General features: G+C 39.4%; 1 protein-coding gene across 1 annotated transcript in view; it reads right to left on the bottom strand.

Moving 5' to 3' along the window:
• The window catches only part of PRSS12 (serine protease 12), a 101,910-nt gene that overhangs the window by 62,631 nt on the left and 15,269 nt on the right, over positions 1–24,010 (bottom strand). The window contains exons 3-4 of the mRNA XM_010590518.3: positions 21,940–22,118; positions 17,304–17,454 (exon numbers count right to left, since the gene is read on the bottom strand). Coding sequence (XP_010588820.2) covers positions 17,304–17,454; positions 21,940–22,118 — 330 coding nt within the window. The remainder of the gene's footprint in view (positions 1–17,303; positions 17,455–21,939; positions 22,119–24,010) is intronic.

Genomic DNA, 24,010 nt, shown 5'->3' with positions numbered 1-24,010 from the left:
TGTTGTTGTTGTTGTTGTTAGTTGCCGTCTTGTCAGCTCCAACTCATGGCAACCCCATGTACAACAGAACAAAATGCCTGGTACTGCACCATATTCAAGATCATTAGTATGCCTGAGTGCATTGTTGCAGCCACAGTGTGTTTCGAATGCCTTCTAACTTAGGGGGCTCATCTTCCAGCACTATATCAGACAAATATTCTGTTTTCATCGTCTAATTTTTAGAAGTAAATCACCAGTCCTTTCTTTCTAGTCTATCCTAGTCTAGAAGCTCTGCTGAAACCTGTCTACTGGGGGTGACCCTGCTGGTATCTGAAATACTGGTGGTATAGCTTCCAGCATCATAACAAGTAAACCACCACAGTTTGACAAACTGACAGACGGCTGATGGAATAGGAACCGTACCCGTGCCCGTTGCTGCGTAATCGATTCTGATTGCCAGGGTGGTACATGGTTAAATGCTTGGCTGCTAACCAAAGGATCAGCAGTTCAAATCCATCAGCTGCTCCATGGGAGAAAGATGTGACAGTCTGCTTTCATAAAGATTACAGCTTTGGAAACCCTGTGGGACAGTCTGCTCTGTCCTACAGGGTCACTATGAGTTGCAATCAACTCAGTGGCAACAGGTTACAATAGAAATATAGTTCTTATAATCTTGAACATAAGGGAGGATTTTCTAAGCAAGATAAGAACCCCCCCCCCCCAAAAAAAAGGGATAGGAAAAGGCTATTCTCAGAATACCTAACATCCATGGCCACTGAACATATGATAAACCTCAGTAGTGGTCAAATTAAAGCAATAAGAATACATGTTTATCCATCAAATTTTCAGATTTTTAAAATACTGATATCCTTTTCATACAATATTTAGGCAAAAATGTTACAAAATGAAGATTTTTTACTCCCAAAATAAAAAAAAAAACACAAACCCTACAATCATCTATTGTCTGGGAGTGACCCCATATAGGCTGAGGCCAAATGTTATTGACTGTGTAACACAGATTCTAGGAAAGAGTAAAAGGCCTGGTTAGCTGCCTCTAAACTGTGTCCCTTCCTTGAGGGAGAACACAGGATGGAAGTGTAAAAGCCCCCAGTAGTGACACCGGGGAAAGCTATTTGCATTAAAATGTACTCTTAAAACAGCACTGAATATTCACCTTCTTCCTATATTTTCCCTTGTTTTATAAATATTATTTTAATGGTCACAAAAATGTTTATTTAAAATAAACTAATCAGAAAAAAGTCATAAATTTGAGAACAAAAAACATTACCCAGGCAACTATGATGTAAGACAAACTAGGTTTTCTAGTTAATTTTTTAGTTTATTAAAATGAGAAGGTAATATTTATATACACATGCATTCCTTTAACCAGTCAAGAGTACTTCCTGGTCCCCTGCACTGCGCTGGGCTTTTCAGGGAAATACTGAAGAAATTGATGACTCTGCTTTTACAGGGATTTGACAGTACTGGGGAAGGCAATGAGGAGCCCTGGTGGTACAGTGGTTAAGTGCTCAGCTGCAAACCAAACGGTCGGCATTTCAAACCCACCAGCTGCTCCTTTTTAGCTGCTCCATGGGAAAAAGATGTGGCAGTGTGCTTCCATAAAGATTTATAGCCTTGAAAACTCTATGGGGCAGTTCTGCTTTGCCCTGTAAGTTCTCCAGGAGTTGGAATCGACTCGAGGGCAATGGCTTTGGGGCAGCCAATATAAAACTAGTGGGCTGTTCAAGTAAGTTCTATCCGAATTCAGACTCAGGTGAAGCTGTGTTTTCTCCATCTTTCTTTTATGGAAATTATTCCCACTTCAGCCCTGGCAGCTCACCTGTTGCAACAGTCTCAGTGTTGCCAACTTTCTCTTCTGACCACAGAATAAATTTGTGGAGAGGGGGTGCTCTTATATAATATGTTGAGTTATTATTTTCTGTGTAGTTATTGGCCTACATAACAAAAATATCCAATAAACACCAAATTGATTCAATGTCTGATAATTATTCAAAATATTCTTAAACCAATTTAGCTAACCAGATTTTTTTGGTATAAAGTTTTGCTTTTTTGGTTGTTTTGTTGTTTTAATCTTCATAGAGAAAGGCCAAATCAATAGCACCAGCTGCCTAACTCAATCCCATTAGGCTTAGTTACCACTTTGAGATAGAAACAATACAGTTAAGCAATTGTGTGATGCAAGATAATTATTGGCTGGCTTTAAAAAGATCGGTCTTTTAATAGCAAATACCAGTTTGTGACACTTGCAACCTATGAATGAAAACAAAGTCATTTTTAATTAGTGATATCTTAGATTTCTCTCCGGGAAACAATCCCCTCCATTCCAACAATACTTCATGCATAATGAATACTTACTGTGTGTCAAACACTGGTCTAAATGGCTTTATGTGTATTAATTCATTTAATCCTCCCTAAAAGCCCATGGAGCTCTGGTAGTACGGTGGTTAAGAGTTGGCTGCTAACCAAAACTTCAGGGGTTCAAACCTACCAGCTGTCCTTGGAAACCCTACGGGGCAGTTCTACTCTGCCCTGTAGGGTCACCGTGTGTTGGAATAGACTCGACGGCAAAGTGTTTGGTGTTTTGTTTTTTTTTTTTAAAAAAGACCATGGTATTATTATCCCCAATTTACAGATCAGGAAACTGAGGCCCAGAAGTTAAATAATTTACCCACAGTTACACTGCTACTGGGTGATTGGTAAAGCTTGTCTGGGTACAGAGCAGGCTCTGAAACAGTTCACTATCTTACAGCCTCCTGGGGCATCTTCGATTGATGGTCAAGTTGATTCCCAGTCATGGCAACCTGGTATGTGCAGAGCAGAACTGTGTTCAGTAGGGTTTTCAAGGTTGTAATCTTTCGAACCAGATCACCAGGGCTGTCTTCCCAGGCACCTGTGAATACATTCCTTTACTGATTAAAATGGGTGTTCTAGACTGGCCTGAGAATCATGTCATCAACAGTCATTGAAAACCTATGGAGCATGGTTCTCCGACACACGGGAGGTCGCCATGAGCTGAAATCAACTTCGTGGCAACTGGTTTTGGCTTTCTGGTATTTTTCAACAGTGTGACATGAAAGAAAAAATCCTCAAGACTCTACCTCTCGCTAACAGTATGACTAATCTCCCTGGCTCTAACTTCCCCTCTGTTAAATAAAGTCTCTTTCCAGCTCAATGATTCCATGTATCAGGTTATCATTATGAAAAAAAAAAAAAAAAATTTAAAGGAACGGTAAAATAAAAGAGCAAAGAAACATTTTTTAAATAAATTTGTATAAAAATAATTTTATTCTGAACACTCAATAATATGGTTCTGTATAATTTTATAACAAAAAGCTAAAGTATCCAAAATTTTTAAATTTTATGCAAATTATGATATATGTACACAATAAAATATGATATCACAGTTCTAAACTATGCTTTTAAGTTTTGAAAGACATGAGAAAATGCTTTTTATGTTAAGCACAAAAAAGAAATTCTAATTTAAGTGTCTCCACCTGAACCTTTACTGTGTACATCTGCATGCTCAAGTTATCTAATTTTCGAACATCCGGCTCTTCCCTTCCTGCTCGTCATCTTTCTCCAAGATTTAAGTATCTTTTAAGTACAGTAATTCTTTTTGTATTTAGGAAGACTGTCAGCTACCAAAATCTACAGACCCCATTAAAAGATGAGGGTCAACAAAGGTGCCATCTCACAAAGAAATTTTAAGTACCACTCCTGGGAGGCTTGATGTAGTTCCACTCTGAGAATTCAACAAAGCTAATAAGACTGAGATGAAATTTACCTAAGAACAGATCGTACATTGAGACAAACAGCAATTATGTTATCTGCTGTCAACCATATGCCACTTAAAAACTATTGCATCTGAAACTACTTAGCCTCGAAGTGAGCAAAACAAATTAAAGAGGAAGATGGGTTACAGAATATTGCTCGAATGCAAATGTATGAGAGAACTGTACCATCAAGTGAAAGGAAAACAAATGAACCATGTCAGCTCAGAACATGGGAATATTTATACTAAAAACAAATCTCTGCGAACCTGGACCATCAGATGGTGCGGAGGCTTGTAGAGGACCTTTGCTGCCTTGCATATTTGAAGATACTTTTCCTTTTAATCACTTTCCAAACATGGCTCTTCTCATAAAAATATAGCAATGCTTGAGAAAGATGTAACATTTTACTTAACCCATGCATATAGTCTTCTTTATGGTCCTCTGAAAGGAGCCCTGATAAAATGCTTGGCTATTAAACGAAAGGTTGTCGGTTCAAACCCACCAGCCATTCCATGGGAGAAAGATGTGGCTGTCTGCTTCCATAAAGATTTACAGTCTTGGAAATCCTATGGGGATTATGATGGCAATAGTTTTCTGGTTTTTATTCCTGGGGTTTGTGGCTCTCTCTATACTCTTGTTGTCTTGGAAGAAGTACAGCCGTAATGCTCCTTAGAAGCCAGGATGACAAGATTACGTCTCACATACTTTGGACATGTTATCAGGAGGGATCAGTCCCTGAGAAGGCTTGTGTGTTGCTATGAGGCTGAATGGGCTTCAGCAGAGCTTCCAGACTAAGAGAGACTAGGAAGAAAGGCCTGGTGATCTACTTCCAAAAATCAGCCAACGAAAACCTTATGGATCACAACAGCGAGATCAATCCATCATGGATATGGTGCAGGATCGGGCAGCGTTTCCTTCTGTTGTGGATGGGGTCACCATGAGTCGGGGGCCCACTCAAAGGCAGCTAACAACAACCACTACATGTATTTTTCTAAGTAACAAAAGCTTGATTTTTCCCCACAGGGAAAAAAATATAATAATAAATGCCTTATAGCTTAAACTTAGAGGAATCCATATTAAAATTTACATTCATACAACTAGCTCTTCAAAGGAAATAGCCTAAATTCCATAACATGCCATTACTATGTCCTTAACATTCCTAATATTCTTGGGAAATATTTAATTACTAAAGTTTCCTAGTAATTAACATGTGTCTTAGTTATCTAGTGCTGCTATAACAGAAATAGCACCAGTGGATGGCTTTAACAAACAAGTTTATTCTCTTCACGATCCAATAGGCTTGAACTCCAAATTTAGGATGCCACCTCCAAGGGAAGGCTTGCTTTCTTGTCGGCTCTGAAGAAAGGTCCATCTCATCAGTCTTTCCTAGGTCTGGGAGCATCTCAGCACAGGAATCTCAGATCCTGGCGCTGCTTTCTTGGTGGTATGAGGTCCCCAACTCTCTGCTTGCTTCCCCTTCCTTTTATCTCCTGTAAGGGAAAAAGCGGTGCAGGCCATACTCCAGAGACATCCCTTCACACTGGATCAGGGATGTGACCTTAGTAAGGGTGTTACAATACCACCCAAATCCTTTTTTTTTTTTAATTTTTTGTTGTGCTTTAAGTTAGAGTTTACAAATCAAGTCAGTCTCTCATACAAAAATTTACATACACATTGCTATATACTTCTAATTGCTCTCCCCCTAATGAGACAGTCTGCTCTTCCCCTCTACTCTCTCTTTTCGTGTCCATTCCGCCAGCTTCTGACTCCCTCTGCCCTCTCATCTCCCCTCCCGACAGGAGATGCCAACATAATCTCAAGTGTCCACCTAATCCAAGAAGCTCATTCTTCACCAGTATCTTTTTCTATCCCATTGTCCAGTCCAATCTCTGTCTGAAGAGTTGGCTTTGGGAATGGTTCCTGTCCTGGGCCAACAGAAGGTCTGGGAGCTATGACTACCAGGGTCCTTCTAGTCTCAGTCAGACCATTAAGTTTGGTCTTCTTACGAGAATTTCAGGTCTGCATCCCACTGCTCTCCTGCTCCCTTGGAGTTCTCTGTTGAGTTCCCTATCAGGGCAGGCATCGGTTGTAGCCGGACACCATCTAGTTCCTCTGGTCTCAGGATGATGTAGTCTCTGGTTTATGTGGCCCTTTCTGTCTCTTGGGCTCATAATTACCTTGTTTCCTTGGTGTTCTTCATTCTCCTTTGGTCCAGGTGGGTTGAAACCAATTGATGCATCTTAGATGGCCACTTGCTAGCGTTTAAGACCCCAGAGGCCGCTCTCCAAAGTGGGATGCAGAATGTTCTCTTAATAGATTTTATTATGCCAATTGACTTAGATGTCCCCTGAAACCATGGTCCCCAAAACCCCACCCCTGCTACACTGGCCTGCAAAACATTCAGTTTATTCAGGAAACTTCTTTGCTTTCGGTTTAGTCCAGTTGTGCTGACCTCTCCTGTATTGTGTACTGTCTTTCCCCTCACCTAAAGTAGTTCTTATCTACTATCTAATTAGTGGATACCCCCTCCCTCCCTCCCTTCCTCTCTCCCTCCCTCCCTCCCCTCTCTCATAACCATCAAAAAATATTTTCTTCTCTATTTAAACTATTTCTCCAGTTCTTATAATAGTGGTCTTATACAATATTTGTCCTTTTGCAACTGGCTAATTCCACTCAGCATAGTGCCTTCCAGATTCCTCCATGTTATGAAATCTTTCACAGATACATCACTGTTCTTTATCGATTCCATTGTGTGAATATACCACAATTTATTTAGTCATTCATCTGTTGATGGGCACCTTGGTTGCTTCCATCTTTTTGCTATTGTAAACAGTGCTGCAATAAACATGGGTGTGCCTATATCTGTTCCTGTAAAGGCTCTTATTTCTCTAGGATATCGTTCCAAGGAGTGGGATTGCTGGATCGTATGGTAGTTCTATTTCTAGCTTTTTAAGGAAGTGCCAAATTGATTTCCAAAGTGGTTGCACCACTTTACATTCCCACCAGCAGTGTAGAAGTGTTCCAGTCTCTCCACAACCTCTCCAACATTTATTATTTTGTGTTTTTTGAATTAATGCCAGTCTTGTTGGAGTGAGATGGAATCTCATCATAGTTTTGATTTGCATTTCTCTAATGGCTAATGATCGTGAGCATTTCCTCATGTATCTGTTGGGTACCTGAATGTCTTCTTTAGTGAAGTGTCTGTTTGTAAGTTTTGCTCATTTTTTAATTGGGTTGTCTTTTTGTAGTTCAGTTTTTGCAGTATCATGTAGATTTTAGAGAACAGGCACTGATGGGAAATGTCATAGCTAAAAACTTTTTCCCAGTCTGTAGGTAATCATTTTACTCTTTTGGTGAAGTCTTTGGATGAGCATAGGTGTTTGATTTTTAGGAGCTCCCAATTATCTAGTTTTTCTTCTGCCTTGTCAGTAATGTTTTGTCTTCTGTTTATGCTATGTATTAGGGCTCCTAACATTGTCCTTATTTTTCCTTCCATGGTCCTTATCGTTTTAGATTTTATGTTCAGGTCTTTGATCCATTTTGAGTTCATTTTTGTGCATGGTGTGAGGTATAGGTCTTGTTTCATTTTTTTCACAAAAAGATATCCAGTTATGCCAGCACCATTTGTTAAAGAGACTGTCTTTTCCCCATTTAACTGTTTTGGGGCCTTTGTCAAATATCAACTGCTCATATGTGGATGGATTTATGTCTGGATTCTATGTCCCATTGGTCTATGTATCTGTTGTTGTACTAGTACCAGGCTGTTTTCACTACTGTGGCAGTATAATAGGTTCTAAAATCAGGTAGAGTGAGGCCTCCCACTTTGTTCTTCTTTTTCAGTAATGCTTTGCTTATCCGGGTTCTCTTTCCCTTCCATATGAAGTTGGTGATTTGTTTCTCCATCTCATTAAAGAATGTTGTTGGAATTTGGTTTGGAATTGCATTAAATCTATAGGTGGCTTTTGGTGGAACAGACATTTTTACAATGCTAAGTCTTCCTATCCATGAACAAGGTATGTTTTTCCACTTATGTAGGTGTCTTTTGGTTTCTTGCAGAAGTGTATTGTAGTTTTCTTTGTATAAGTCTTTTACATCTCTGGTAAGATTTACTCCTAAGTATTTTATCTTCTTGGGGGCTACTGTAAATGGTATTGATTTGGTGATCTCCTCTTTGATGTTCTTTTTGTTGTTGTAGAGGAATCCATCTGATTTTTGTATGTTTATCTTTTATCCTGATGCTCTGTTGAACTCTTCCATTAGTTTCAGTAGTTTTCTTGTGGGTTCCCTAGGGTTTTCTGTGTATAAGATCATGTCATCTGCAAATAGAGATACTTTTACTTCTTCCTTCCCAAACATCCTTCCTGGATGCCCTTTATTTCTTTATCTAGCCTAATTGCTCTGGCTAGGACATCCAGCACAATGTTGAATAAGAGTGGTAATAAAGGGCATCCTTGTCTGGTTCCTGATCTCAAGAGGAATCCTTTCAGACTCTCTTCATTTAGGATGATGTTGGCTGTTGGCTTTGTATAAATGCCCTTTATTATGTTGAGGAATTTTCCTTCTATTCCTATTTTGCTGACAGTTTTTATCATGAAGTTTTAAACTTTGTTAAATGCCTTTTCTGCATCAATTGATAAAATCATGTGATCCTTGTCTTTTGTTTTATTTATATGATGGACCTAATCCTCTTTAACATAAATTTACAATCACAAAATGGAGGACAAGCACACAATACTGGGAATCACGGCCTAACCAAGCTGACACGTATTTTGGGGGGACACAATTCAATCCATGACATTTCACACTTTGGCTCCCAAAAATTCATGTCCTTGCTACCTGTAAGACACATTCGTCCCATTATATCATAACAAAAGTCTTAAATCAACTGCAAGTCCAAAAATTCCTCATCTGTGAAATCTAGAATACAAGTTATCTGCTTCCAAAGTACAATGGCAGAACAGGCACAAGCTAGACATTTCCATTAAAAATGGGAGAAACCAGAAAGAAAGAGGGGATAACAGGCACCAAGCAAGTTAGCAGAACACATTACAGTAGCCCTCAAGGCTCTGCAAATAATCCTCTGTTATCTGAGACCATTTACGCAATGGCCCTGCCATCTAGACTCTAGGTATTGACCACACTCTCTGGATTCTGATTGGAAACCCCTCCACCCTGGGCTTCAGTTTCACCTTCCAGGCCCACTGGGACGGCAGTTTTGCTCCCTCAACTTTAGGCTCGCCATTCTCCTAGTCCATCTGAGTGGCAACCTCACCTTTAGAAACACCAGAGGCCATGACTCCACCCTTTGAAACCCCAGAGATCGTAGCCATACCTTTTGAGCCTGAGGCAGCTTGGCTTCCTGCACTCCTTGTCTCTTCAGCTTCTGTTTCCTGGTTCCTTGGCCTCTCAGCCCTCAGGCCTTACACCCACAACTGCCCTGCTGGGGCAAGTGTTCCAAAGCATCTCACTCTACCGGGAAGACTTCTATTCACAGGCCACTAGCACTCTTGCTCCGTGTGTCGGCTTCAACACTGTCTGGCACTGATTTCCTGATTCTGCTGCTGCCAGCTCGCTGCTGCTGCTCATACTCTGCTGCTCCTTCTCACCAACTGTGCCTTCTCTGGTGTTAACAATTCTCCTCACTTCCTTCTGAGTCTTCTATCCATTCAGTTTCAAAACCGTGGTGGGAGCTATCAAGTTGATTCCAAGTTGATTCAGAACAGAGCTGCCCCATAGGGTTTTCTTGGCTATAATCCTTACAGAAATGGATCACCAGGCCTTTCTCCCATCAACCTTCCAATTAGCAGCTTAATCGTTGTCCCACCAGGGCTCCTCTTTCAAATATAATGGTCCTTAATTAGACTGACCTTGATAGCTAATATTTATTGTATACTTTCTCATTCTAGGAATATTTTTATTCCATCTTTGATTTCTTCTATTACCCAGAGGTTTTTAAGCAAGGTGTTATTCAGTTTCCATGTATTCGATTTTTTTTCTTGCTCTTCCTGTTTTTAATCTCTATTTTGATGGCGTTGTGATCAGAGAAGATGCTTTGCATTATCTCAATGTTTTGGATTTTGTTAAGGGTTGCTTTGTGGCCTAAGATGGCGTCTATTCTGGAGACGTTCCATGTGCATTAGAAAGGAATGTGTAGTTTGTGGCTCTTGAGTGCAGTGTTCTATATATGTCTGTGAGGTCAGGTTGGTTGATTGTAGCCTTTAGATCTTTTATATCTTTTTTTGAGATTTTTTTCTCCATGTTCTGTTCTTTACTGAGAGTGGTGTGTTGAAATCTCCTACTATTATTGTGGAACTGTCAATTTCTCTTTTTAGTGCTGTTAAGAGCTTGTTTTATGTATTTTGGAGCCCTGTCATTGGGTGTGTAGATATTTATTATGGTTATGTCCTCATGGTGGATTGTCCCTTTAATCATTGTGTAACGTCCTTTGTCTTTTATGCTGAATTTTGTTTTAAAGTCTATTTTATCTGAGATTAGTATTGCCACTCTTGCTCTTTTTTGGTTGCTGTTTGCTTGATATATTTTTTCCATCCTTTGATTTTTAATATATTTATGTGTTTGTTTCTAAGGTGCGTCTCTTGCAGACATTGTGTTGATGGGTCCTGTTTTCTTATCCATTCTGTCATCCTCTGTCTCTTTATGGGTGCTTTTAAGCCATCTAAGTTCAGTGTGATTATTGATAGGTTTGAGTTTATTATTGTCATTTTGTAGTGCCTTTTTTTTTTGTGGTCCTGACATTTTCTTTGTTCCTCTTACTCTTCTGTGCTGAGTTCCTTTTGTTAGTTTTTTTGTTTGTTTGTTTCGTTTTTGTAGATTTTGTGTTTACTGAGGCTTTATTTTTTTTTCTTTATTTTGATGAGTATGTTTGCTAACTTTCTTTTGGTTATCTTGAAATTTACCCCATCTGCCTATGTTTAAACCAGTCTTTTACTACTTGATACCACCTTGACTTCCTCTCCATTTGAAACTTTTATGCCTACACTGTTTGTTCTGACATTGTTGTCATTTACAAACTGACCTCTCTGGTTCCCTGTTGTTTTAGTTTTGTTTTATCCATGAGAGTTTATTACCTAGGTTGGTATCTGGCTGATGCTATCTTGTGTCGTAGATTCAGGTTGTTGTCTGATGTTTTTGGTTTTCTAACTGGAGGGCTCCCTTTAATGATTCTTGTAAGTTTGGCTTTTACATATTCCCTTAATTTCTGTTTATCTGGAAATGTCCCAATTTTGCCATCATATTTGAGTGAGAGTTTTGCAGGATATATTATTCTTGGTTGGCAGTTTTTTTCTTTCAGGGTTTTTTATATATGCCTTCTTGCCTGCATGGTTTCTGCCAAGTAATCAGAGCTTAGTCTTATTGTTCCCCTTTGTATGTCACTTTTCATATTTCTCAAGCTACTCTCAGGATTCTTTCTTCGTCTTTGGTTTTAGTGAGTGTGATTATCATATGTCTTGGTGATTTTCTTTTGGGGTCTATCTTGTATGGGGTTCATTGAGCTTCTTGGATGGTCAGCGTTTCATCTTTCATGATATTAGGGAAGTTTTCTGTTGATAAATCCTCAGTGATCCTCCCTGTGCTTTAAGTTTTCCCCTCTTGTTCTGGGACTCCAATCACACACATATTTTCTTTTTGATTGTATCTCATATCATTCTCAGGATTTCTTCATTCTTTTCTGATTTTTCCTCAAAGTGGTATCCAAGGATTTGTCTTCAATTTCACTGATCCTGTCTTCCATTGTTTCAAATTTGCTCCTTGTCTTAATTATCTAGTACTGCTATAACAGAAATACCACAAGTGAATGGCTTTAACAAAGAGAAATTTATTCCCTCACAGTCCAGGATACTAGAAGTCTGAATTCAAGATGCCAGCTCCAGGGGAAGGCTTTCTCTCTGTGTCAGTTCTTGGGTAAGGTCTTTTTCATCAATCTTCTCTGGTTGAGGAGCTTCTCAGCACCTGAACCCTGGGTCCAAAGGACTCATTATTCTCCTGTCTCTTGTTTCTTGGTGGTATGAGGTCCCCATGTGTTTCTGCTCACTTCTCTCTTTTATATCTCAAAAGATTGACTTGAGACAAAATCTAATCTTGTAGATTGAGTCCTGCCTCACTAACATAACTGTCTCTAATCCTGTTTCATTAACATCATAGAGGTAGGATTTACAACACACAGGAAAATCACATCATTGACAAAATGGTGGACAATCACATAACGCTGGGAATCATGGCCTAGCCAAATTGACACACATTTTTAAGGGACACAATACAGACCATAACACTCTAAAACCTTCTATTGTATTGTCCATTTCTGAAATCTTGTTGTTTATCTTTTGAATTTCTAATTTCTGTTTTTGTAAGATATCTATTTATTTTGACATTTTGTTCCTGTATTATTTTCCTGAATTATTCCATTGCTTTCTTTGTGTTTTCCCTGATTTTGTCTATATTTTCCACAATTTTGTCTATTTTTCCTTATTTTCCTTGCCTGCATTTTCCTTTGTCTCTTGGAGAACACTGAATATTAGAGTTTTGAATTCCAGTGCCTCTTCTACCAGAAGATCATCTGGTGTTTTATTCTGATCTCTCTCTGGAGCCTCTTGGCCTTTTTTAAAAAACATGTTTTGATATTGTCTGCTGTCTCTGGGACATTTGGGAATTATTTTCTTCATTTATTGATTGTAGATTTGTTTGTCTCATCCTGCTTTTGTGTTTTATTTAGCTACATCTGGGCAGTCTGGCTGGGCATGTTTTATTGCTTGCTTGCCTGTGGATATGATACTTCTCAGCACCGTGTCCAGGTAGGCAAGACCAGTCACTCAGCTATGGTGCATCAGGGTGTATCCAGTGGGGGTGGAGGGGTGGGGATGGGTATTTTGCCACGTGATCTGGGGCCAAGGGGGTGGGGATGGAAGGCAATGCAGGGTGAGGTCTGGGGAACTGTATTGGTACTGATCACGGGCTTGATGATCTAAGTAGATAGGCAGGAGGGAAGGAAGAGGATGTGATGTGTGGCTCTAAGTGGGTGAGTAAAAGAAAGAGAAAGAAAAGCAAAAAAAAAAAAAGAGAGAGAGAGAGAAATGAAGAAAAAAAAGTAAATAAAATGGTAGCACAGTAGGATTTGGTGGGTTGGGGCGGGGCAGACCCAGCGAGGCCATGTGCCAGTGGCTATTTAGCCAAGCAATGTGGCTTAGCCTGACAAGAAGGGGTGTGGGCAGTGCACAAGGCTAGGTAGGCAGGAGAAAGGAAAGGAAAGAGAGAAAAGAGAGAGAAGAGACCAACAAATAAAAATAAAATATACAATAAGAATGGCAACAACAATAAATAAATAAATATGGTGGGAGGAGCCAGCCATTGGGGGCAGGAATGGAATTGGAGTGGTGGCAAGCTGATGACTCTCCCACTGAGCAGCATGGCACAGCCTATCAGGAAGGGGCAGAGGCAGCACAGAGTCCAGGTGGGATGGGGAAGGAAAATGGAGAAGGAGAAAGATAAAGAAAAATAAAAAATATGGCGCTGAAGGAGCTGGCCCGTGAGGGCAGTGCAGACCCAGGGAGGCTGTGTACCAGAGGCTCTCCAGCCAAGTGACACAGCACAGCCCACCAAGAAGGAGGAGAGCAGAACATGGGGCTAGGTGGGTGGGAGAAAGGAAAAGAAGGAAGGGAGCAAGAAAGAAGAAACAACAACCAAAAAAAGAGAAAGAAAAGACCAAACAATAAATAAATAAACAAAATGGCACTGAGGGAGCCAGTTGATGGTGGTGGTGCAGACCCGGCGAGGCCACACACAGTGACTTTCCAGCTGAGTGGTGCAGCATGGCCCCTTGAGAAAGGGCAGGGACAGTGCACAGGGCTGGGTAGGTGGGAGAAAGGAAAAGAAGGAAAGGAGAGAGGAAACAGGAAAAAAGAACAAACCAAACCAAACAAAAAGATCACAGCCCATCAAGAAGAGGACGGTATGGCACATGGGGCTAGTTGGATAGGAGAAAGGAAAGGAAGGAAGGGACAGAGAAGAGCAGCAAAAAACAAACAAATAAACAAAAATGGTGCTGAAGGGGGCAGCTATTGAGGGCAGGGTGAACCCAGTTGGCAGGGAGCTGGTGTCTCTCCAGTTGAGTGACTGTGGCCCATTGGAAAGTGGTGAAGGCCATGTAGAGGGAAGAAAGGTGGGGGGTGGGAAAGTACGTATCCCTGGTTACAGGGTGCTCTGTCTCCCGTTGGCAACTCCTTGCGGTTGATTTCCTGTATTCCCTGTCCATGGTCCTTGATGGCTGTAGTCCAAGATGGTGAATCCATGCCATATTAGCTGGTAGGTGACCTCCACTTCACAGCTCTCCTCATCCTCTGTTGTCTTCACTTTCTTATTGCATTTGGTGCTTGATCGAGTTCTTCATTCCTTTATTTGATGCTTAGGGTTCCAGAAGTGACGTTTGTACCTGTTTTACTTAGTTTTTCAGGTCTCTGCAGAAGGACAGCATGATACTTCTGTCTATAACACCATGTTTGCTCTGCCTCCCTGCTGTATACTGCTAACTTCTTTATAGACACTTGTCGCTGTTAGGTGCTGCTGAGTTGGCACCTTACTCATAGCAACTCCATGCACAAGAGAACAAAATTCTGCCCAGTCCTATGCCATCCCCATAACTGATTTGGGATCAGATCATTACCATCCATAGGGTTTTTACTGGCTGATTTTCAGAAGTAGATCACCACGCGTTTCTTTCTAGTCCATTTCAGTCTGGAAGCTCCACCGAAACCTGTTCGGCATCATAGCAATATACAATCATCACTGACAGACAGGTGGTGGCTGCACGTGAGGTGCACTGGTCGGGAACCAAACCTAATCTCCCACACGGGAGGTGAAAATTCTACCACCAAACCACCAAGGTCCTCTTATGAACTCTTGCTGTTGTTGTTGCTGTGTTCCATGAAGTCAATTCTGACTCAAAGCAACCCTAAATAACAGAGTAGAGCTGTCCCACAGGATTTCCTAGGCTGTACTCTTTATGGGAGCAGATAGCCAAGTCTTTTCTTCCATGGAGTGGCTGGTGGGTTACAACTGGCCACCTTTTGGTTAGCACCCAAGCACTTAACCATTGTGCCACCAGGACTCCTTTTACAGACAATAAACAAACAAACAAAAACCGAACCCGTTGCTGTCGAGTCAATTCCAACTCATAGCGGCCCTGTAAGACAGAATAGAACTGCCCCATAGGGTTTCCTGATGAATTCAAACTGCCAACCTTTTGGTTAGCAACCACTGCATCACCAGGGCTCCTTATAGACAGTAAACCCTATAAACCCTATAAATTAGGAAATATGTTATGGATGAGGAAACTGTGATTAAGAGAATTTCCGTAACTTTTCTCAAATTCAGAAGTATGATTCAAATCCAGGTCATTCTGAGTCCAGAGCCCATGCTCATAATTCTTATGCTATGCTGACTCCAACAGCAGCATCTAAAAACTTTAGGAAAACTGGTCTTGAGTTAATACCCAGTCAGAACACCTAAAAATCTGGTCTCAAAAATTTAAATTAATTACAATTTTCTCAAAAGAAACTAATTGGTCCTACTACTGAAGAAAATAATCATACTGGTAAACTTAACATTACTTAGTAATTAAATCAAACCCCACTGACACAAGATTTGCCATGCTTGTTGCTATCTCATTCATGAACTGTGAATTTGTAGTTAGATACCGGGATCAGTTACAGGGGGAAATGTCTGTCTAGTGGAAGGATCAAGCTGACACCATCTTAACCTTCACGTCTCAATCTTCCCCTCACCAGTGGTGGAAAACCAGAGGTACTCTCTGTGACTCCTAAAGATGAGAACGCATCACCTGTAATTTCTAGCCAAAATGTTTACTTTGATCTAATCAAGCATTTGGCCCTAACCTTCAATTTCAGGAATTACAAGAACCAGAGGAATAAACTAAATGACACCAAAAAATAAATAAATAAATGACACTAGGAGGAGGAAATGAGACAAATCCAGAAAGTGGGACATTTTCCAGAACAACTGGCCTGGTCTCTTCAACAAGTCAGTCTAGTGAAAAAAAGAGGCTGTCTAGATTAAAAGATGTAGGGTCGTAACATCCAGATGTACTACATGGTCATGCACTAAATTCTGCTTCAGACAATCCAGCTGCAAAGGACACTGTAGAGGCAACTATGGAAATTGGAATATGACGGGTACTAAGTTAAGACCAACTATATTAGTTGTGATCAAGACAATTTAGCTACAAAGGACAATGTTTCAATTTTTTTAAAAAAAACATACTCAAGTATTTAGAGGTAAAATGTTAAAATGTCTGCATATTACTTTAAGATACATTAAAAAAAAAACCCAAACCCGTTGCCTTCCAAGGAGTGCCTGACGGATTTGAACTGCCGTCTCTTCGGTTAGCAGCCAAGCTCTTAACCACTGTTTTACTAGGGTTTCCAAAATACCTAACACAAACATAAATAGCGTTTTGAAAAAGAATGGGGTCAACTGCAATAAAAAAAAAAAAAAAAAATTGAGTATAAAAGGTTCAAGGTACATAAATCATGCTGCAGGGTCAAGAATCATGTTTACTTGGTCAAAACGATGTGTGGACAAAAAAGCTGTAATCTCAAAAGATCTCTTTCCACTGCCCTCCAAAGTGCAAAACAGAATATTTTTCAAACTTAAAGTAAAATATTAACTTAAAAAAAAATCCCTTAATATAATTTTAGACACAATTTCAGGCTTGTTATACCAAATATTCAGAATAACTAAAGAGAGGGACTAGAAAATCTGAAATTATACTATTCCAGAATAATTACAACTGAGGCAACAGGGAATGATAATTTTCATACTGCTATCTTTATTGCACATGCTTCGTTTCCATACCCTACATGGGAATTGCAGAGGGTTGCTACGAGTTCGAATTGACTCAGTGGCAACGGCTTTTGGTTTTGGGCGGAATAGTAGTTAAGCACTTGGCTGCTAACCAAAGGTTAAGAGCTCGAATCCACCAGCTGCCCCTTGAGAACCCTAAGGGGCAGTTCTACTCTATCCTACAGAGTTGCTGTAAGTTGTAATTAATACCCTTGTACATGACTAAAAATGACTAGACATCCTTTATTCCAAGCACACAACTAACAAATAAGGAAGCAAAGTTCAAAAGTTTAGACAGTATCTGGGGAGAGAGGAGTTAAACTTCAGTTATACCTAACTCTGTTAGTGTTTTGTTATATGACTTCAGTTTAGTCACTGTGGTTGACAGTGCTGATTAATACCTGGGAGTAATGTAAAGGCTACCAAAGAAAAGTAGTAAAAGGCTTAGAGTTTTATCCAAGCTCAGACACAAGCAAGTTAGGAATGTGGAGTACACATAAATTCTCTCCGTGGCGTCCACAGCCTAGTACAAAGATCAAAAGGTGGCTTTTTCTATGTGTTCAAGGAAATGAGCAATTTAAACAAACACCACCTGCCTTTGAGCATGAAAATAATAGATCCAAAAAATGAAACAAAACAAAAGCAATAAACGCAAACCTCAGGCCAAGCTGCCTGCAGATCACTTCTGCATCTGCATCATCCCATTGGTCATCACAAACAGTTCCCCACTGACCAGCGTGGTAGACTTCCACTCGGCCTTCGTACACACTGCTCCCTCCAACAAGGCGCAGGACCGGGAACATGGGGCCTGTGGAATGTGAAATTAAAAACGTTAAACCTATGTATTTAAATTGAGCTGTGTTATAGATTGGAAACCCTGCTCCAGACGGGGTGAGACCAGTGGGGAGTACCTTACATGGCTGCTCATAGGCTTTTAAGACCCCAGACTCTACTCACCAAAGCAGAATGTAGAACACTTTCTTAATAAATTATGTTATGCCAATTGAGCTGGATATTCAGTGTAGGCTGTATCTTAAGCCAATTACTTTTGAATATGAAAGGAGCAGTTAAGGCACAGAAGCAAGCAAACACAAATGGAGAAAGACTGATGCCACACGGACATCATCAAGGAAGAGAGGCAAAGAAGCCGGAAGATAAGGGTTTTTCCCCAGAGCGAACAGAGAGAGCCTCCTTCTAGAGCCAGTACACTGAATTCAGGCTTCTAACCACCTTAACTGTGAGAAAATAAATTTCTGTACATTAAACCCACCCACTTGTGATATTTCTATTATAGCAGCACTAGGAAACAAAGACAAGCAATAAAATTAGGTATATTCTTTTTCTTTGCCATTCTCAATAATTAAAAAAAAAAAAGTTGCCTTGGAGTAGATTCTGACTCATGGTGACCCCATGTGTGTCAGGGTAGAACTGTGTTCCACAGGGTTTTCAATAGCTGATTTTTTGGAAATAGAGTGCCAGGCCTTCCTTCCAAGGTGCCTCTGGGTAGACTCAAACCTACAACTTCTTGGTTAGCAGCTAATCAGTAACCATTTGCACCACCCAAAGACTCCTTCTCAATAATTAGACAATATTTATTAAGCAGCTTGAGTGATATGCACACATACACACACATATCTAATGGTGATACTGACCAGTTAACACTTCTGATCAAGTAACATTCATATGACTAGCTCTTAAAAGGAAATAGTCTTAATTCACTTTTCCCCAACAACCTGTGAAACCAGAGAAGACACACTCAAAGGCTGTAGTTTACTGGAAGTATGTTAGATTTTTATGGTATTACGGTGGTGACACTGATTTTTTTTTTTAATTTACAATAGCTTGAGCATTACCAACAGGCACTTAATAATAGCACTTACGTGTAGAGCAGATTTTCGCTACAGAATTATTTTTATATATGTGAAATCAATATAACTAATTATATTGGCCAGTAACTTCAAAAAACAATGTTGAAAATTCATTTGGGCATGAATCAGTTCACATTCACCGCCTTGGTTAAGAACCACCAAAGGCTTCCATTGTTATTTCCTTATCATAGTCTACTATGTCCTGATCTAGACCTTACCAGTCTCTGAATTTGTCTCTCCAATTCTGGCCTCATTTGCTAGCTGTAGCCACACTGCCCTCTTCCTTCTGTCCTGTAAACACTACAAGTTGGTTCCCACCTCAGGGTCTTTACACACGCTATTTCCTCTCCTTGGGATAAGTTACCACAGATTTTTACATGGCTGCCTCCCTCTCATCATTCAGGTCTCAACTCCAAAACACCCCTTCTTCCAGCAGCCCATCTAAACTACTTTAACTTAGCTGTTTAGACAGAACCCCAAGGTACTTTCTAATGCACTGCCTAATTTGGTCTTCCTCACAGTATTCACTTCTACCTAAAACTGTCATTTATTTATTGGTTTACATGTCAATTATCTGCCTCCTCCCAGCTGGAATTGAGGTCAGAGACACTGTCTTTTTATTCCACCTCTGTATTCTCAGTATCTGGAATGGTGATCAGCATCCAAAAAAACCCAAACCTATTAGCCTGACAAGTGATAGCAAAAGGCCCAGCAAGGATACCCTAAATTTTCATTCAATTTTGTTTAACAAACAGATATTAGGAATCTGTTGTATGCGAGGTATTGCAGTAGGTGCTACTGGGTGCTCAACTGGGCATTAGATAGACCCTGCCCTTATGAAGTTCACTGCCTAAGGATGTGGTTAAAATAATACAGAGAAGAAATTCTCTAGATAACTCTGCATGGGTTCAGAAGAGAGTGAGCTTACTCGTAGTTGGATGTAGTTTAGGAATCTCTTGTGCAACAGCTGGTATCCGAAGTGGACCATGATGGATGGGTGGATTTTGGAAGTCAGAGATGGGGGAAGTGCAGTTGAAGCAAAATGAACAGTATGAACGAAGGTATGGAAACACTTTTGAATTGTTCAAGAAATAGTAAGGCAGTCTAATTTCTTTTCTTTTTTAATAAGTGGTGTATATGGGGAAAGTGAACAAGTGCAGTAAATATTAAGAAGTTTATTTGCAAACGCTAATAAGTTATCCACACGGAAATACACTTCTAATTCCTCCACAGTGTAAGTGGCTGACTATCAATGGTATTTGGCTATTGTCTTAGTTATCTAGTGCTGCTATAACAGAAACATCACAAGTGGGTGGCTTTAACAGAAATTTATTTTCTCACACTTTAGGAGGCTAGAAGTCCGAATTCAGGGTGCTGGCTCTAGGGGAAGTCTTTCTCTTTCTGTCGGCTCTGGAGGAAGACCCTCGTCTCTTTGAGCTTCTGCTCCTGGGTGACCCTCATGCAGCTTGGCATCTCTCTTCCCCATCTCTGTTTCTTTTGCTTGCTTGTTTAATTTCTTTTATATCGCAAAAGAGATTGACTTATAACACACCCTACATTAATCCCGTCTCATTAACATTAACAAAGACAACCCATTTCCAAATGGGATTATAACCACAAACACAGAGGTTAGGACTTAAAACACATATATTTGGGGGACACAATTCAACCCATAACAGCTATGCACACTTATATTTGAATACCAAACATGAGTTTTATGACATAGAGCCAGGTAACTAAATATTTGCATATAGAACATTCTGATATTTGTAATGCAGTTTACTTACATAAGTGAATAACACAATTTATAACTGTTCTTCCAAGTATTGTATATGAGCTTCTTATAGTTACTAAAGGCTAAATGGTGGTAAGAAACGTAATTTTCAAGAGTTATTATGTTTATATTTCCTTTAACAGACTTCGAAAATGCAGAAAGTGATGGAAAATGTATATTTGCCCCATGTGGTAAGCTTGGAGCAGGAAAAAAAATTTTTTAGAAGAAATTTAAAATCATCTACAACCTACAGCCATTACGGCATATTACCTTGCATTTGCATTTTGTAATGTCATTTTTTTATTTAAAATATGTATTTTTCTTAGATATGTAATTACTGGAAACCCTGGTGGCATAATGGTTAAGTGCTACGGCTGCTAACCAAAGGGTAGGCAGTTCAAATCTACCAGGCGCTCCTTGGAAACTCTATGGGACAGTTCTACTCTGTCCTATAGGGTTGCTATGAGTCGGAATTAACTCAATGGCACTGGGTTTGGTTTTTGTTCTGGCTTATGTAATTATTACAATATAAAAATGTGTAAAGATGAAGTTTAGTTAACATTCTCCATCCCCTCAACAAACAAAAATCGTTTGGAAGAGAATTCAGTAAAGTAGCATAAAATAAAATTTTGTTGCCTATATTATATATATATATGCGCACACACACACACAGATGGAAACCCTGGTGGCGTAACGATTAACAGTTCGGCTGTTAACCAAAAGGTCAGCAGTTTAAATCCACCAGGCACTCCTTGGAAACCCTATGGGGGCGGTTCTACTCTATGCTCTAGGGTCCCTATGAGTTGGAATCAACTCAATGGCAACAGATTTGGTTTGGTTTCCTGGTACTGAAGCCATAGTGTTAATTACCATATACCCTAGTTATATGCTTGGAAGAAGGCTTCATGCAAGATAGCAATCCATTTCTAGGGAATGTGCTACCTACAACCCAAAGGAGAACGCTGATATCATGATTATATTCCATTCTACAAAGAAAAAATATTTTGTTGTATTTGCTGTATTTTATATTTGGTTTCAAGAGGATTTTCCATTTAGATTCCATTATGATTTTCCATTACCAAAAGATACGTTTCATGTACAGTGTGTAGTACCAAACCAAACCTAACCCACTGCCATCGAGTCAATTCCAACTCATAGCGACCCTAAAAGTATATAGTACAGTATAACATATATATGTATATATAATCTGTATATATCCAAAACCAAACTAAACCCATTGCCATTGAGTCAGTTCCGACTCATGGTGACCCTATAAGACAGAGAGAACTGCCCCATAGGATTTCCAAGGAACAGCTGGTAGATTCAAACTGCCGACCTTGTGGTTAGCAGCCAAATGCCTAACCACTATGCCACCAGGGCCATATGTATGTATACAGTATATAATATTCTCATAAGCATATAAAATTGAAGACTTTTTAAAATGAGAAATTATATAAAAATAAAATGAGATTTCAGTTGTTAGATGCACTCATTTGAAGACTATTTGAAATGTAGAATACGATGATTCAGACTTACAGCTGTGTGTTTAAATTCTCAAGGAAATGATTTAAAATAAGACACTCTTATCATCTGGAACCAGGTCTGAAGCACAGTGAAAGTAAAATAAGAGAATATATATATTTTTTTTTACCATGGGAGAAGCTACACGTGACAGCAGCTGCCATCTTCTGAGGACACGCCTCACCCTGCCAGATGTCTTTTTCACAAAGCAGTATATTTTCTTCATCTCCTCGGCAATGAACATTGCTCCAATAAATGGGAATAAGGCCCAGTCCAGAAAACGGTGTTTGTTTTGCTACTCCTTTTCTTCTGGGAATAGAATGATCGATGTTAGAGTTAAAAAGTGTAGGTGACATTCTTCTTTATCAAACTATTTACATTTTAAAAAATGGATAAAAACCAACAAAGATGAATATGGAAAAAATGAAAGAAAGAAAAACAAAATGGATTACATAAATTTCAAGGAAATCGAAATGCCAGATTGGAACTTGGGTTGATCATCTACGGCAACCTGAATGTGTTTTTAACAATCTTGAATAGCTATTGATAAGTACGTGCCTTTACTACCTATGGCTGTCTTTAGAAGAAAATGGGCACATACTGTAGATATAAAAATGAGGTCTTGAAGACCTCATAGGAGTGTGGCATGGAGCCCAATAAGGCTTGGATTCTGGTCTGGACTCAGCTGCAAATCACCCTCCAAGGCTCTGTCTTCTAATGTGTAAAAATGAGAACTCTGGATGCTTGAGGCTTCTTTCTGACTCCAGTATTTGGGGCTAGCATTTTCAAGATGAGTATTATTACTGCATCTAAGCAAGATAAGATCAAGAGAGCAATCTATTTTATAATTTTTAAAATCCTACATGTATATTCTTTGCTAGTAAGACTTTGAAACTCATTATTAAGATAATAATTTGCAGATGGGCCCTACCCTTAGCCCATCTGATCCACATATTTTTTAAAAATAACCTCTGATATGTACAAACTGATATAAAAATTTTTTTTAAAATCAAACACTTATCTGATGAACATGGTAATCTCTAGAATCGTCTACATGCTACCCCTTCCGTCAATCATACGGTAAATATTTGGGGTATGTCTAAAATATGAATATGTCTCAACAGCAATAAAGCTAGGTTGCTCTGTTGTTATCATGCAATTTTTTTTAATAGACTGGTAAGAGATGACATAAGTAATTAGATGGGCTAACCTGAAGTTTATGTTGCTGAAGATAGTTTACATCCTTTCATCAATAAAAAGACTAGTAACCACACTGCAGTTCACATCTCCATTACATTATCCTTGCTTTCTTTATGTTTGAGCTCATAGGAAATTTGTTTTTTTATTACCTGATTTCAAGGGGTAATAAAAACACATGTAGATATATATATCAGGTGAGACCAGCCTACAAATTTGTTACAGCTGCTGGTCCTCAAAGGACAAAGTATCAAGTCAATATTCATTGTGATTTGCCCACTTGCCAACAGCTGTTTGCAAGGCTAAATATTCATTGATAAAATTAGTAATTAACATTCCTAACAATTTTATAGACTCGGAAATTACTACTTCTTTCATCCTGATTTGTACTAGCCCTCATTTCTAAAAATAGCTAAATTCATTTAATTTAATACCTTTAATGCCTTAGCTCCACTTGCTTCTCTAATAGCATTAAAAGTCTGATCATTTGAATAAAACTTAGACCTTCAAGGTTTACTGAAATACCTTTACTAAATACCTATTCCTCCAACCTTCCCAGTGGCAAGACAGGAGGGAGCTGACAAATTAAAGTTCTTACTGTTTTGACTAGATTTGAGTAACTGCCCCATTTGTACCGTCAAATTAGATATCACCACTCCCTGGTTATTAATCCAAAATCTTTGTAAATTGCAAATCCTTTTTTTTTTCTTCAGTCTTTTAGACCTGCATTTTTAATGAGAAGGGTATCTCCCATGCTTTCTAAAGATCTCTGGAAATAAAGGCCAGAAAAACATATACTGTGTATACTTAGGAAAAAATACGTAAGATGCAAAAACAGGACAGCCAAAATGGAGCTTTCTGCTCCTAGTGAAGCACAATGGCACAGGCATAAAGGTGCTGGGACTGGTGGAAGTCAGTATACATGGACCTGTTTTAAAGAGCATATCTACAGTTATGGAGGAGTTGGTCCCTGAGCCGAGGACCACAGCCTCTCAGAATGGCTG

The sequence above is a fragment of the Loxodonta africana genome, chromosome 5 (genome assembly GCF_030014295.1).
Source record: "Loxodonta africana isolate mLoxAfr1 chromosome 5, mLoxAfr1.hap2, whole genome shotgun sequence".
In the NCBI taxonomy this organism is placed as follows: domain Eukaryota; kingdom Metazoa; phylum Chordata; class Mammalia; order Proboscidea; family Elephantidae; genus Loxodonta; species Loxodonta africana.
This window is presented reverse-complemented; position numbering and strand designations above follow the sequence as displayed.